The sequence below is a fragment of the Neopsephotus bourkii genome, unplaced genomic scaffold (assembly GCF_033783945.1).
Source record: "Neopsephotus bourkii isolate Nb327-2 ecotype Australia unplaced genomic scaffold, CSIRO-AGI_Nbou_v1 NB_887, whole genome shotgun sequence".
NCBI lineage: Eukaryota > Metazoa > Chordata > Aves > Psittaciformes > Psittacidae > Neopsephotus > Neopsephotus bourkii.
The window spans coordinates 872,961-889,151 of NW_026901381.1; the positions used below are offsets into that span (position 1 = coordinate 872,961).

Sequence of the window (16,191 nt, forward strand, 5' to 3'; positions counted from 1 at the left end):
GCCACCCACAGCAGCCCAAGAGGTAGTAGAGGCCGTGGGCTGTGCACAGCTGTAGCCCTATGTCCTTGGACCTGCCTTTGTAGCCAGTGCATCACAGCCACAACCTCTCACTTGAGTCTTTCTGCCCCCCTGTGCTGTGCAGACCCTCAACTGCGTGAACCCCGAGAACGAGAACGCCCCAGAGATCCCCGTCAAGGTGCTGAACTGCGACACCATCACGCAGGTGAAGGAGAAGCTGCTGGATGCTGTCTACAAGGGGGTGCCCTATTCCCAGCGCCCCAAAGCCGGAGACATGGACCTGGGTAAGAGAGGCTGAGCACTGCCCTTGGGGGAGCAGGGATGTGGCAAGGAGCAGAAGTGTCAAAGCTCCTGTTTAAAACAGGTTGATCCACATCTGCTTCAGGTACCTGGCAGGACCAGAGCATTTGTGCTTCTCCAGTCCACTTCTGCTGTGCTGGTAGCACTGATTTTGTGGGGACCTGTGCTTGAAAATGTGGGTCCTGCCAGTAGAGAGGTTGGGAAGTGGAGCCTCCTTGGCTCTGGCTGTTCCGGGTTCCAGGCTTGAGGTGGCTGCGGGCCAAGGGGGAGAACAGTGTTTATAGCCCTGTTCTTAAAGGAGGGGCAGGAGAATGGAGAGGAACAAAGGAAATGGTCACCAGGGTCAAATTGATGCTGTCTTTCCTTGGGGACTTGGAAACAGCTTTTCCCCAGCACCATGTGGGTAGCTATCAGTCCTGGGGTTCAGAACATGGTGGGAGGGCTCTTCTGTTGATGCCCAGGCCTTGCTCCTACCCTTGCTTGGCTCCTATCATCCACTAACCACGGGCCCTTCTCGCTCACGGGGACAGAGTGGCGGCAGGGCAGGATGGCCCGGATCATCCTGCAGGATGAGGATGTCACCACAAAGATCGACAATGACTGGAAGAGGCTGAACACCCTGGCCCACTACCAGGTAAGGCTGTCCATGGTAGAGAGCACTGAGCAGGCACCAGCTGCCTTGAGCCCGAGCCATCTCTTCTCCTTCCTCAGCTTGGTCAGGGCCTGGGCTTGGGTCTCCAAACTGTGCTGCTCATCCATGCTCAGGGCCAGGATATCTGCAGCCACTTTCCTGGTGGAACAGGAAAGTTTCATAACTTAAACATATAAACCTGTGTTTATGTCCTTCCATTCAAGGAAGGACATTCAAGGATGCCCTTCCATTCAAGGAAGGACATTCAAGGATGCCCTTCCATTCAAGGAAGGACATTCAAGGATGCCCTTCCATTCAAGGAAGGACATTCAAGGATGCCCTTCCATTCAAGGAAGGACATTAAATAGAGCATCTCCAGGACTTTCAGAGGCTGATTCCTGCTCTGATCTTACTTGGCCATCTTCACACCAGTCTGGTGTGTTCTGGTCTGACCCCTTCCCATGAGCTGTTAGAAGTGGGTATGTAGGTCTCCTTTGCTGGAGATGGATGTCCCTGGGTGGGATGCGGTGGAGCTTCACCCCTGGGCTGCTTTCTCCCTGCTGCCTCTCCCCTGCTCACCCCATCTCTGCCCGCAGGTGACGGACGGCTCCTCGGTGGCCCTGGTGCCCAAGCAGAACTCAGCGTACAACATCTCCAACTCCTCCACCTTCACCAAGTCCCTCAGCAGATACGGTGAGCGCGCAGGGGCACCCTCCGCTGTGCTGGCAGGGGAGGCAGCGCCGGGCTGGGCTGGCAGACCAAGGCACAGGGCAGGTGATTCATTAACTGTGGCTCTCGTGAACAGGGTCCTCCAATCCCCGGCTCTCCTGCACCATTTCTGGTGTTGGAAGGGAGCAGATGCCCTCAGCGCATCTCTTTGTGTCAGGCTCGGGGGTGAAACGGGGGTGTTGTGGCTGCTGCTAAGGGGTCCCCTCCCTTTAATCCCTCTGAAGTCTAATTCAAATAGGCACAGGGACACTTTACACCTAAATGAGCAGAGCTTAGGACTGCAGTGAATGTGCTGGCGAGTGTGCTTCAGCCGTGGTTTGGAAGGGGATAGTGTGGTCAGCTCAGACTGACACAGGAAGCATCTGTGATCCTGGGACCTGTGTGTTGGGAGCATGCAGAATCCCTTCCACCTCGGTCCTGGCCCCTGTAGCCTTGCATGTAACCCAGTAGACTGAGGATGGTCCCACCAGAGCTCCCGGTCCATGGCTGGTCCCAAAGCTCCCGTTTCCCAGCCATGACGTGCGGTGGGAAGGGGGATGATGGGGATGGTGTCAGGATGGAGGCGGGCAGGGTGTGAGCATCCCCTGTGCTTGGTGTTGCAGAGAGCATGCTGCGCACGGCCAGCAGCCCCGACAGCCTGCGCTCCCGGACCCCCATGATCACCCCCGACCTGGAGAGTGGCACCAAGCTCTGGCACCTGGTGAAGAACCATGACCACATGGACCAGCGCGAGGGCGACCGGGGCAGCAAGATGGTCTCTGAGATCTACCTGACCCGCCTGTTGGCCACCAAGGTACGGCCCAGAGACAGCTGCTGAGTGGGGAAGGGGACTTGGGTTCTCCATAAGTTCCTTTATAGGAGCATGGAATGGTTTGGGTTGGAAGGGACCTTAAAGCTCATCCAGTTCCAACCCTTCCCATGGGCAGGGGGACACCTTCCACTAGAGCAGGTTGCTCCAACCTGGCCATGAGGACTGCCAGGGACAGGGCAGCCACAGCTCCTCTGGGTAATCCATGCCATTTGTATGCTTTTAGCATGTCAGATCATGCAGTGAAGGAGGTATCACTGCAGTGTCTTTCCCAGTATAAACCACTGTAGGGTTGCACAGACTGCACTGTGCTTCTCTTCCAGGTGGTAGGAATAGAAGTGAATTTGCTTTCAAGGCCAAGCTGTAGTTAAGGCTCACCTCCCTGCTGGTGCTGGGTGTTGCTGAGTGGTGTTTCTCTCTTTCCCCTCCTCAGGGCACCCTGCAGAAGTTCGTGGATGACCTGTTTGAGACCATCTTCAGCACAGCACATCGTGGCAGCGCGCTGCCCCTCGCCATCAAGTACATGTTTGATTTCCTGGATGAACAAGCTGATAAGCATCAGATCAATGATTACGATGTCAGGCACACCTGGAAGAGTAACTGGTAATGGAGAGGGGGGTAATGATATCACAGTTACAGTACTTCCAACCGCGCCATGCAGGCAGCAGAAATATGTCTCTGGAATGGATCCAGGACAAGAGAGGCCCATATCTCTGTATTTCGGGGGTGGGTAAATCCCTCGCATGCCTTTCTGCAGCAGCAAAAATCCCAGGAATGCAATGCTCCCTCACCCTTCCATCCCCAAATCCCAGCCACACTCTCCCCCTGATGGCTGGAGCCAGCAGCTCCCTTCCCATCTCACCTTAGGCAAAGGCTTTCTCTGAGATGCCAGCCCCAGTTCCCTGTCCTAGGGGTGACTCCATGCTCCCTCCCATTGCTCAGCCCTAACGAAGTCAGTGTAAAGCTGTCTCAGCATCCTCCATGGGGAAGCAGGGTGGAGTGGGTGATGAGACCTCCACCGGTGCCACGCTGGGACCAGGGCTGGAGCTCCTGCTCCCCAAGCCCCTCTCTTGGCATTACTCTTTGCTGCTGCCTCCCTGATTCCATCTCTCTGATCCCGCTGGTTCTGGTGGTGGGTATGTACATTCCCGTGTCTGGCATTTGTTAAATGGCAGCCAAATTGCTTTTGTGTAGTTCAGTAACTGTTGGCAATTAGCAGGGCAGGAAAAGAAACATTTTTAAAGGGAGATGTGAGAGCACAGAAGTGCTTGGAACTGATTTATAACTCGGCTTTCTATATTAAAAGAAGGAGTGAAAGGCAAAGGAGGATAAAAAAGCCCCGCTCCACAGGGGCTGGGCATGCAGGCTCCTGCATACTAATGCCTGTGCTTATCTCTGGGTGCTAATTCGACGTGTGGAGCTCATTTCTTGAGGCCATTCCGTTCACAAATGAAATATGTACATGCACCCGGTACCCTCATTAGGAAAGTCCTGAGGAATGAAGTGTGTTTTGTCTAAGATAAAAGCATTGCTGGGTGTTGGTGCTGAGGAATGACGGAGCCGAGAGGCTTCCTGATGGGGAGAGGCCCTGAGATGCTCCTGGGAGAGGAGAGGGGCAGTGGGATTGGGAACTGGAGCCACAGAGGGTGGCATGCGTGTCAGTATGCAGCAGGCATCCAGTCGGTGGCTGGCCAGGAGACCTCCACAGCCAAGAGCTTTATTTCCAGCATCTGAGGCTGTCTCAATTCTCTTCTGGTGTTAAATGTGCTAATGAGTCCCTTGAGGAGTCCAGTTAACTCCCTCCTCCAACACGGGAGATGTGTGAGATGCCACGCGGCGCCTGCAAAGGGAGTATGGATGCGAGAGGAGGGGACCATGGCTGATCTGATCCATGGGTTCAGCCCAGGCTCTTCAGGATGAGTGGCTCCCTGGGGAAGCTGCACATCTGCACTGCCCTCGTTTGCCTTGGGAGATGTTGGCAGTGCTGAGGAATGGAGAGCTGTGGCCATGTGGGATTGGGCAGAGGGGAATGGCCGGGATGTTTGCATCCCTGGGATGCTGGGAAAAGCAGCATGCCCAATTCTGGGTCATGGAGAGCACCTTCTCTATATCTGGAGGTACATATTGTGATGTGTGCCCCTGCAGAGCTTGGTTCAGATGCTGACCCCCGTTTCCTTCCTCCCTCAGTCTACCTCTACGTTTTTGGGTGAATGTGATTAAGAACCCCCAGTTTGTGTTTGACATTCACAAGAACAGTATTACTGATGCCTGCCTATCCGTGGTGGCTCAGACATTCATGGACTCCTGCTCAACTTCTGAGCACAAGCTAGGAAAAGACTCTCCCTCCAACAAACTACTGTACGCCAAGGACATCCCCAACTACAAGAGCTGGGTAGAAAGGTGAGTAGATTGGGCAATAGCTCCTTGCTTCACCTGGAGGACTTAACAGAGGATGTATGTGGGTTAAGGGACTTGGGTCTTTGAGAGGACTCCTCTTGGCAAGTATCTGAAGAGGGACTACAGTGATGCTTGCAGAAAGCGATCTTCTTTGGGAGATGATGTTTTCTTGTGATTGTCTCTTAAAATGAGCTTGCAATGACTGCTTGTAAGAGATGTTTGAGTTGCTCGAGGGGTGCTGAAAGCAGCCTCCTTAGGCTGTCTGATGTTTGCAGATGTAAAAACGTGGTCTGTCCTGGGGAATTGCTAACACCCCCCTGGGCTGCTTTCAAAGAGCAGTGAGAAGTCACTCTTGGACTGGAGAAGCCTTTTTTGCACCATGACAATATATGCAGGTTCTGCTGAAATTACCGTTTCCCATCTCTCATCCATCAGAGCATCTCGGCTGGCATCCTCGTGAGAATACATGCTCTGAGGCAGTGCTTGGGCTGCTGTCACTGTGCTGGGGAGCAGGGAGAGGAGAAGGTCCCCTGACTCCTTCCATCACCCTCCACCTTCACTGTTAGCAGATGAGAGATCTTTTCATGCCCCACTGAATTAATGCAGTGTTAAAGGTTTAGGGTTTGAATGCTACTGATTGCAAGTTGATGCACTTGGGCATGTTATCCTTCTGGGAGAGAAACCTAGGAGATGCCCTCCAAATAGAGCTGCTGTTAAAACCATAGCATCCCAGACTGGTTTGGGTTGGAAGGGACCTTAAAGCCCATCCAGCTCCAACCCCTGCCGCAGGCAGGGATCCCTTCCACTGGAGCAGCTTGCTCCAAGCCCCTGTGTCCAACCTGGCCTTGAGCACTGCCAGGGATGGGGCAGCCACAGCTTCTCTGGGCACCCTGTGCCAGCGCCTCAGCACCCTCACAGGGAAGAGCTTCTGCCTAAGAGCTCAGCTCAGTCTCCCCTCGGGCAGGTTCAAGCCATTCCCCTTGGCCTGTCCCTACAGGCCCTTGTCCCAAGCCCCTCTCCAGGTTTCCTGCAGCCCCTTTAGGCACTGGAGCTGCTCTAAGGTCTCCCCTTAAGGAGCCTTCTCTTGTCCAGGCTGAACCAGCCCAGCTCTCAGAAATGCTGGTTTCCTGCTGTCCTTTGTGTCATGATAAAACCCAGACCATGAAACCACTGCACGTTACCTGGACATCCTGTGGCAGTCACAAAAGCTTTCTTCAGCAGATCTCCCTTGTACCTTCCTCTCTCCTGAGTCCCTTCCCCAGTGGCCTTCACAGGGTTAAAGGGTGGCCAGGAGGAAATCTCTGGGTTTTCGTTGCTGGCTGGAATGGGGAAAAGTTGGTCAAATTGTCCCTAACATCCCTCAGCACAGGCAGAAGTGCTGTCAGCTTTAGGAGGTGTCACTGGGGGGTGAGCTCAGTACCGGTGTAGCTGTTCTCCTGATGCCTGCTTTAGTCAGGTCCTCACCTCAGACCACTGCGCTCTTGGCAGCATCCAGGAAACCTCTCACATCACTTTCTGGGTGTGAATGAGCCTCCCTGTAGAACTGCCCCAGTATTTTAGCACTGTGTGAGTTCAGCACTGTGGGATGGAGTGGATCCTCGCATTCATCTCCTCAAGTGGTCTCGCTGCCATCTGCTCCTCCCCAAGTGCTTCAGCGCTGTTCCATCTCAGCGTTCAGCTGATGATGCTAATGATGCTAATCACTGTACCAGAAACTTCACTGAGTGAGGAGCCATGAGGAGTAACGCAAACCTGGAGGAGACTTGGCACTCTGCAATTCCAGGTGGTGGGAATAGCCAGGGCTCATTTGCTGTGGGGAAAGTTTCTTTTTTAAGAGGGCTGGAGTGAACTCGTCTGGTGTTCATGCACCAAGTGTTGAATTGAAATCAAAGCAGCCTTAGGAGAAGCAAAGCCTTGCCCGTTGCTGCAGGCGTGGATGATGCTGGTGGGTGCAGTTTGATGGCAAAACATGCCAATGAGATGGGAAAGAGGAAAAAATGTGTGCTTCAGGGAGAGGGTGGGAAATCCCTCAGAGCATCCCGCAGCATGGTGAGCTGGGCTGGGTGCTGCTCCATCAGGAGCATGTTCCTAATGATGCTGACCCATCCATGGACTTCTTGGAGACCTCTTTATGAGCAGTGGTGTTCTAGCAGGTGATTGCTGCATGCCACTGCTTGGAGGCTCTTCACGTTGCCTCTTCAGTGGCTGTTCTTGGTGAGTGTCGTGGTGGGGACCCATCCTTCCATATGTCCCTATTTCTGACCCCCTCTCCTGCTTCCCCCCTGCAGATATTATGCAGATATAGCTAAAATGCCAGCGATCAGTGACCAGGACATGAGTGCGTACCTGGCGGAGCAGTCGCGGTTACACCTCAGCCAGTTCAATAGCATGAGCGCTCTGCACGAGATCTACTCCTACATCACCAAGTACAAGGATGAGGTAAGATGTAGCCATGTCCCTTTACCTGTGTTACTGTGGTCCCATGCTTTTCCCAATGGAAAAATACCCCATGGAATGCAGGAGAGCAGCTGAGTCCATGTCTGTGCTTGGTCTGGTGGGGATGAAAAGGTCTGGGAGGTGTGGAGCCAGGCACTGGAGTATTCAGCGCTTCACTCCCATACTTTCTGAGTGAGCACTGTACAAGACACCCATTTTTCTACCCATGAGTTCCATGGGGCTTCAGATTTCATGGTGTTCTCTCCCCCTATCCACTGGCTCTGCGGCTGTACCAATGCCATGGAATACAGGCAGTATCTGGCTCTGCTCCCCATGGATGCTGGAGGATGTGGTGGCCTCCTCAGTGCTTTGTGAACATCAGGAAGAATGGTTAAAACCCCCTCTGCTGTAATTTATACAAATTAACTTCGTAAAGCACTGCTCAGATCCACATCCAGCATCTTTTTATTAAAGCAATGAAATATGTAACTACAGTAAAATATGGATCTATAGATACAACGTGATAGTGTGGGTTTATTGTCCCAATAAATGGGATTGACGACTGCATTTGAACAGTAGCTTATTTAGGTGATAGAGTGCCAGAACATCTCCTTGCTCAGAACTGGGAGAGGAAATGGGATTCCTGTCGTACCCTGCAGCAATCCCAAGAGGCATCTCCCAGTGCGTCTTTGATGTGTGAATTTAGGGAGTCCACAGGCTGGTTAAAGCAGATCTGGCCCCTGAGTCTAAGGTCAGCACTGGGACCATCATGGCCAAAATCCATGTGGGACCAGGTGCTCTGCAGGAGTGAGGAGAAGAAGGAAAATCTGTCTTGGATGCAGGGATTGGAGGAAACCCTGGTGCTTGGAAGGGGCTGTGTGGTGATCAGTGTGGGGTTGGTGGCTGCGTACTGATGACCAGTGGCCAAGTTGGATGGGGCCAGGTTGCGGCTGAGAGCACCCTGTTCTAGTGAAAGGTGTCCCTGCCCATGGCAGGGGGTTGGAGCTGGATGGGCTTTAAGGTCCTTTCCAACCCAAACCATTCCATGATTCCGTGACCATGCTGGTGGAACACCTGTGCCACTCCTCAGCCAACTTGGGATGGCACATCCTGGAAGCACCCATAGCTCTGTGTGATGAGTTGACTGCAAAAGAGTCTTGGGGTTCTGCAGTTTGTATGACAGCTCCATGTCCACTGTGAGAGTGGAAGAGGAGCACTTTGGAGGATCCTAGACCTGGAGTGTGGCAGCCACCATCCCTCAGCCGTTGTCCTCCAAGCCTTGTGTGAGAGCTGGGATGGGACCATAGGGCATTAATGAGATGCTCTGTAGGGGCACAGGTCCTCTTCTCCCACTGACGGCAGCCTGACATCTGTTGAGTGTCTTGCTCTCCGAGCATCACAAGTGTGTTCACAGCTCTCAGGAACTTCTCTTATTATTTGTAATGGGATTAATAAATGGCAGCTGTTCCCTTTGTTTGTTTTCATTCATTAAGCACAATTATATGCAGCCCGATTGCACCCTCTTTGATGCAAAATGGGAGAGAATAATTTTTCCTGTTGTTCAGAGCAATAATGGGCTGTCATTGGCTGTGAATGAAAATCATAATTAATTTTCATTTGGGTTCTTGCATTGTGGTAATCAGTGGTCCTGGCTCCTTGCAGCAGGTGACAGACCTGGGTCTGTCTCTGTGCTTAGCACAGGTTCCTTTTGCGTTGTTCCCATAAGGCTGAGATAAGAGGAGCAAATGAATGCAGGGGCAGCATCCCAGGATACACAGCTGTCTGATCAGGAGAGGCAGGAGGGGACTATGCTTCTCTTCCACTTCTCAGACCAGTCTCATTTGGTTGCAGCTCAGGCACCTTTCAGACATGTGGGGTTTGATTTCTGTGTGTTATTATAGTTATTTTATTCCATGTGTAGCATGACAGCTGACAGGCTGCAGAGATGGATGGTGGGGAGTGATCCTGGTAGGAGGTTTGTGGCAGAATCCTAGAATCATGGAATGGTTTGGGTTGGAAGGGACCTTAAAGCTCATCCAGCTCCAACCACTGCCACAGGCAGGGACCCCTTCCACTGGAGCAGCTTGCTCCAAGCCCCTGTGTCCAACCTGGCCTTGAACACTGCCAGGGATGGGGCAGCCACATCTATGAACTGCACTGCAGGGTCCTTGCTGCCAGGGGAGGTAAATCAGTGCCTGGTTCTCACTGATGAATTCTCCCCTTGTCGGAAGCTGATGCTGGTGTCAAGATGCATCTTTCCCCTTTCCTTTGGGGAGAGATTCTCCATCAAGCATCCCTCAGTGCCCCAGCAGGCAGGGAGCAGCCTGCTCCTATCCCAAAAAGCCTGGCACAGGGCTGGAGCATGGCAGAGCGGGATGCTGCACACACAGCAATGCTGCTCCCCAGCCGCCGGCGCTGCCGCAGCTCCTAATCAAAGGGAGCTGATTCCCCATTAAGAAGTTACCTGTAGGGCTCCTGATGGACTTTGCCTGCCTCCTGGTAAGTCTATTAATTATCCAACAGTTTGTTTCCAATTATGCAGCCAATGAAATGGTTAATCAAGTCCCCTTTGACGGATGCCTTGGTATTTAATTGCACAAAAATTTGCTCTCCCAACCAGCTCACCCGAGGAGATGAGATTTGTGTCAGGTTTGGTTTTATAAATCAGCTTCTCTGCTCTGCTGGCATCATGTCAGTCAGGCGAGGCTCCTGGTGCTGGGAGGGCAGCCGGCCCTTTGGTTTATGCTTCATTACCCGCTTCTCCTCGCTCTGAGCCTCATCCTGCCCCAGCCCTTGGGGCATGGCCCGGGGCAGGGGACCATCCCTTCATCCTTTGGTCTGTCATCATAGACAGGAGCTTGTTGAGAGAAAGGGGCTTTTGAGGGAGGAAATTCAGCCTTGGGTGTCTGTGGGTGCTCTCCTTGCATAGGACTGAGGGTCCCAGTGAGGCAGGCTTTGCTGGTGCATCCATCTGGTGCATCCCACTCCATTATCCCAGTACCCCCAATTGTCCACCATGGGGAGAGATAAGTGGGGTTTTACCCCTGGTGGCAGCTGAAACCTCATGGATTTGGTCTTTTTGTGCTTGTGGAGCCAGGCTATGGCTTGATTGTGGTGTCTGAAACGCAACCCCTCCCTCTCTAGGATGTTACAGGCTTGTTGGAGATGTGGACACGGTGGGAAGGTGGTGTTGACTTGGTTTTGGGGTTCACCCTCCATTTGGTGATGGATGATTGTTTTCATCATTTCCCCACACGCAAGTTGTCTTCTCATTAGTATCAAGCAGGTCCTTGGTGTTAGTGCAGGTGAGAGGCTCTGTCTGTGGGGTGGCAGCACTCAGTGCTGTATCCTCCACTTTGTGCCTCTTTTGCCCCTTTCCTGTCCCTGTTAGGGATGGGAACAAACGCACACCACTTCCCATGGGACTACATCCCCATGCTGTGATGATCCACGGACAACAGGGATCCTCTGTGTAGGAAGGCATCTCCTCATCCTCTCTCCTCCCCTCTGCAGATCCTGGCAGCGTTGGAGAAGGACGAGCAGGCGCGGCGGCAGCGGCTGAGGAGCAAGCTGGAGCAGGCGATCGACACAATGGCCTTAAGCAGCTGAGACGGCGGCGGTGGCGCGGAGCCAGCACCGGGGCAGTGGCGGCAGCACGGAACCGACCAGGGCACCCGTGGCCAGGAGAAGACTTTGGGGCTGGGACCGGCCGGAGCCACGGAGCCGCCGAGTTCTCCGCACGCTTCCCACCACCGATCAAGGAAACCTCCTCGCGCTCCAGAGGATCAAACCCCAACCCACATCCCGACGGCAGCGGCGATAACACCCCCTTGACCCACACACCAACCACTCCCCAGTCCAACTGGGATGCAGCAGGGACCTTGCACAGAGGCGATGCCAGGGGGATGAGAAGGGGGTTGCCTGCCCCATGGACCCGCTGGGCATCCCTTGCCTGGGCAGAGCCCACGAGGACGGAGGGTCGGGACCGCGGGGCTTGAGGATGGCTTTGGGATGTTGTTGTTGCTTTGGTTGGAGGGAGGGGGGTGGGCTCCTGTTTTTACTGTACTTGACTTGCTCTCCCCTCCTTCCTCCTGCTGTCCAACCCCTTTCCTCCTTTTTCCCTCTCTGGTTTTCTGTCTCTCCCCCTTCTCTCTCTCTCTCTGGCCTTCTGCCACTAGTGTTAACTGCTACATTTGCACAACTTACACGAGACAAAATTTTTAATTTAAACAGAAAACAACAAAAAAATGGGAGGGGAAAAAAAAAGGAAAAAAAAAGAAAAAACACCAATATTCTACTAAATTTTTGCAATGAACTAACAAAAATGGTTTTAAAGCGTAAGCTAAACGAGTGATGCTGGGGAGGTTTGGGGTGGGCAGGAAAGGGAGGAATCCCTGAGCTTTGGTATTTCTGAACTACGTCCTGTGCCATGTTTTATTTGAATGTTGTTTAGTGTGGAAAACCACAAAAAATAGGGAAAAAAAAGTGGGAATTTCGTTAGCTGAGTAGATGCTCTTATTGAAATGCTGCTGGAATGGGTCTGGAGGTCAGGGTTAGAGAGGAAGGGGGATCCCAAGGTTGGCTATTACTTTTCCTAGCAGATCACTATGTGTTGGTCAGTGTTCTGTTGGGCTCATCCCTGTTTACCCAGCCCATCGGCTGTGGGGAGGTCTTGGAAGCTCTGCCCATGGGACAATGCCATGGCATGGGGGCTGCCGGAGGGGTCATGCAGAGCCCGCCTGGGGTTTATGGCAGATCTCCTGGTGCTGGAGCAGCCTTAACGAAGCCTCTTTATGTTTTCTTCCTCCCCATCATCTTCTTGATGCCGGGGAAGGGACCAGATCCCTGGGGAAAAGGGGAGCCACATCCATAGTGTCTCCCAGCCATGATCCCCATGGCAAACCCCTCTGGGTGGCCAACCTACCAAGGGACCTGGATGCTCGGCTGCATGGGGCTGTCCACCCGGGCAGCCCACACGTGTGCAGGACTTCCTGCCCCAGACTGACCTTTCTTTCTCTGTCTTTTCCTTCCTTCTCCCCCTTTCTCTCCTTGCTGTCACCCCTTCTCCCCTCCACCACCTCCATCCTGCCAGGGGGTTCAGTGGGAACCCCATGGTTTCCCTTGGCCGCCCCCTTGGGAATGTCGGATCCTCGCAGGTTTGTGCTTTCCAGAGATGCAAAGGTGCTGAATGCTGCTCCAGACAGCAGCAGGTGACCAAAAACTTCCCAAAACCACGAGCAAAACCCTTTCCTTTCCTGTACCAAGAGCTCCCATCGCTGCCCAGCCCATGGCACACGGAGCCAGACTCTGCCAGGCGCGAGTGGCTGTCGAAATCCAAGTGGGAAGAAGCCCAGTTGATTTCTGTCCGTTCCCTTAAATCTCAAGTTAAGGGGGGGGAGAGGGAGAAATAATGAAGTTTTTAATTAAAAAAAAGGATAAAAAATAAAGTGTGTATATATATATATGTGGTTACAATCTAATTCTCGTGCCCCAGTGGGGTGCTGTATAGTTACTGAAGGGGATTGGAACCAGTATAACTAGGAAATGAATTTACACAGCCAGTTTTCAAGCAAACGACTCAAGAGAAGATACCAAATGGTCTGGAAGATGCTTCCAAGCCTTTCTCACCCCGCAGAACAAGCGTTTGGAGTCTGCACGTCTCTCGTTCCGTTGTGATTTTGTTCGGTTTGGTTGCGTTTGAAGAAGGAGGGAACGGAAGAAGATGCTGAATCGAAGGGATGGCGGAAGAAAACCCAACCACCAACCCAACCACAACAGCAAAGCTGTGTCTGCAGAAGTGAGAACTGTGTCCCTCCGATCCCCGAGCTGTGGCTGGATTCCTGAGAGCTGTGGGCTGTTGCATGACTGTGCTAGATTTTAGTCTGAGTTGATCTTTTTAAGGAACAGAAGAAAAAAGACCCTGTGAAACACCCCCCCCCGCAAGTGTTGACTGTTTGAGCTTCCTTTAGACCTGCTTTTCGTTTCGTTTCACGTTAATTTGTCACTTTCTTGTCCAAAAGAATCAAAAGAAAAAGGCAAAAAGAAAAGTCCTCAGAGGTTCACATCTCAAAACGCTGGTATTTGGGAGCATTAAAGGACAGTTGTAAGTGGGCACTGCTGCCTGCCAGCATCCCCCTTGGGGGGGGTCCTTTGCACACCCGCTGCCATGGGGCAGAGGGATGCTTGGGGCTCACTTTGGTGCAAGGTTGTCCCAAAGCTGCTTCCTTAGGGCATTGGAGGAGGTCCTGGATATTGCCTGGAGGAGCATCAATGGTTGTTGTGGTCCAGTGGAAGGGGAGAGGCGGCTTTAAGTGTCTCTGAAAGCAGCATTGGGTCCTGCCTGGTGCGGTGATGAGAGCATCTTGGGGAGCTTTGGTTTGAGGGAGCCAAAGGTGTGGGTTTTGTGGTGGTTGAGAGGGGATGGTGGGACCCTCGCCATTGCTGGTTAGAGGGATGGAGGTGGGTTGCTAAGAGCATTCCTTGTTGCCAAACAAGGGCTGGGAGCACTGTTAAGAGCAGAGTTTATTGGCCTGCTGCTTTGCTAGCAGTGATGCTGTGGGAAGCTCCACCTGAACATAAGGAAGAACATTCCTGTGAGGGTGGCACCATTGGAATAGGTGCCTGCAGAGGTTGTGGAGTCTCATTCCCTGGAAATACTCAAGAGCCATCTGGATAAAACCCTGAGCTGTGTGCTCTGGGTGACCCTGCTTGAGCGGGGAGGTTGGACCAGATGTGGTAGTCCCTTCCCTCATCCAGCCTGGGATTCTGTGGGTGCCCCCTTGGCCAGGCTGGAGGGGCAGGTGAGTTTCTTGGCCATGGTGGGCCCAGGTTGGATTTGGGGGTCATGCTGGTAGTGCTGTGGTGTGGCTGTGCTCTTTGGGCCCTTGTGCTGTGGCTTGGCTCTTCCCACCCTATAGTGATGCTGAGAGCCCGTGGTGTGGTCCTGGGGATGGGTTCCCGTTGGCTTTCTCCTGGTTCAACTTTGGGGTGTCTTTGGTTTGCTCCTCCAAAGGATGCCCCCACTACCCCCCCCACCCCTGCAGGGCCCCTTTGCTCTCTGATGGGTGGTGGTGGTCGGTGAGGTTGGCACTGCAATGCTGCCTGCAGCCTCCGGTGCTCCTTGGTGCTACCTTTGCCTTTCATGTGATGATGCCCAGTGTCCTTAATCGTGCCAGGCAGCCTGTCCTTCCTGCCCCCAGCCTGGCCGGGCTGGCCATCCCTGTCTAACCCTGCCTACGAACTGGGAAGGGCAGGGAGAGGCTGGGAAGCAGTCCCAGGACTCTTCTTACTGGTGGTATCACCCATAAGGTGAAGCATCCCCAGCCCTGAGCCTGCGTTCTGTGGAGCTCCTGGGGTCCCTCCCTGCCCTCCTCTGCTCACATTGCCTTTTCAGTTTGGGGTTTAAACCCAAGTGCAGTCCAGCCTGGAAGCACCCCCAGTGTCCCCAGGAGCCCTGTGTCACCCCCAGGGCTGGGGGACAGGGAGCAGGGGAATGGATGGTGGCATCCCCCCTGGGCTCCCTGCTCCCGACCAAAGCGCACAACGAGCTGTCCTTTAGGAAAGCAACGGGAAACCGAACGTGGACCCGGCGAAAGGCAGAGATTTCATAGTTTTAAAACATGAAATGGGGAAAAGATGATGATGATAATAATAATAATGATAATAATCGGGAGTCCTGATGACCTTTCTGTGATTGTTTCAGACTTGAAGCAACAGGCCAGCGTGGCTGGCCGACCGCCCTTTGAGCGTGTAAATATCCTGCTATTTCCTATTTTAATGGTCTTCAGATTTAGTACTTGTAAATAAACACACGCATCAAGGAGAGATTAAACATTTTTGCTACAGCCCGTGTCTCGCCTGTGTGTTGGGGTGATGCGGGCGGGAGGGAGCGGGTGGCTTTGGGATGGATGGATGGATGGATGGATGGATGCATTGTGCCAGGGTGGCGCAGTGCACACCAGGATGCTGGGTGCGTGTCTGGGGACACTGAGCCAGGGCTGTTTGCACCCCAAAAAGCAGCACATTTGGGTGGTTGATGGAGGTTTGAGAGTGGATTCGGATGGACTTTGTGGCTTTACTCTGAGCAGGATTTTTGTGCTTTATCTTCCCCCTTAATGCTTCTTCTATTGTTTTATCAGGGAACGGAAGCTTAAAAACCTCCTGGTTGGCCAAATAAATGAATCTCTTGTGTTCCACCATCGCCAGGGTGTTCTTTGATACAAATTGCACCCGTTTTTCCCAAGTAGTAAAAGCTCCTGGAATGAATCCAGGGCCTCCAACGACAGCTACAAACGTCTTTGTTTGCCTCCTCAGCTCTAGTGCAGAGCTAAGCAGGAAAAGATTATCCAGGCCTGCAAACGATCATGTAACCCACAAATGCACCTTATTTGATTAAAGGAGCAAATGTGAACCTCTCAATGGATGACAGACACTACTGCCTGAGGTGATGCTAACCCCTGTGCCGGGAGCTAGCCCCAGCAGACCCTGGGATTCAGGGAAGCCCCATGGCATCACATCACCCCATCACCTTGGGATCCAGGTGAGTGGCACATCCCAGGGCACTGGTGTCGGGGCTGAAGGTCTTTTTTCCACACCTCTATCCCTGCACCATCACCATGGCCTTGTGCTTTCCCTGCGCATCTCCTTGTCCTTTCCAGCCTCAGGAGATGCTCTCCTGCTTTGGGTCTCTCTATATAATCATAGAATGGTTTGGAAGGGACCTTAAAGCTCATCCAGTTCTAACCACAATCCTGCATGAAAGGGATGTATCCCACATTTGGGTATCTGGGGGAGCAGCCACTTCCCACAGGAGAGAGGCTTTCAGCTCTCATGCATAAGTGATATATAGAAATACAGTACATGTCTATTAAAG

General features: G+C 53.0%; 1 protein-coding gene across 3 annotated transcripts in view; it reads left to right on the forward strand.

Moving 5' to 3' along the window:
- The window catches only part of PLXNA1 (plexin A1), a 105,239-nt gene extending 90,076 nt beyond the window's left edge, over positions 1 to 15,163 (forward strand). For 2 of the 3 annotated variants that reach the window (XM_061357153.1, XM_061357154.1), the window contains exons 25-32: positions 143 to 302; positions 849 to 952; positions 1,546 to 1,723; positions 2,281 to 2,471; positions 2,920 to 3,089; positions 4,674 to 4,886; positions 7,172 to 7,322; positions 10,833 to 15,163. In XM_061357153.1, the coding sequence (XP_061213137.1) occupies positions 143 to 302; positions 849 to 952; positions 1,546 to 1,723; positions 2,281 to 2,471; positions 2,920 to 3,089; positions 4,674 to 4,886; positions 7,172 to 7,322; positions 10,833 to 10,928 (1,263 nt within the window). In that variant the 3' untranslated portion in view covers positions 10,929 to 15,163. The remainder of the gene's footprint in view (positions 1 to 142; positions 303 to 848; positions 953 to 1,545; positions 1,724 to 2,280; positions 2,472 to 2,919; positions 3,090 to 4,673; positions 4,887 to 7,171; positions 7,323 to 10,832) is intronic. The other variant, XM_061357156.1, reaches the window with a different exon arrangement.
- Positions 15,164 to 16,191: the final 1,028 nt, after the last annotated feature.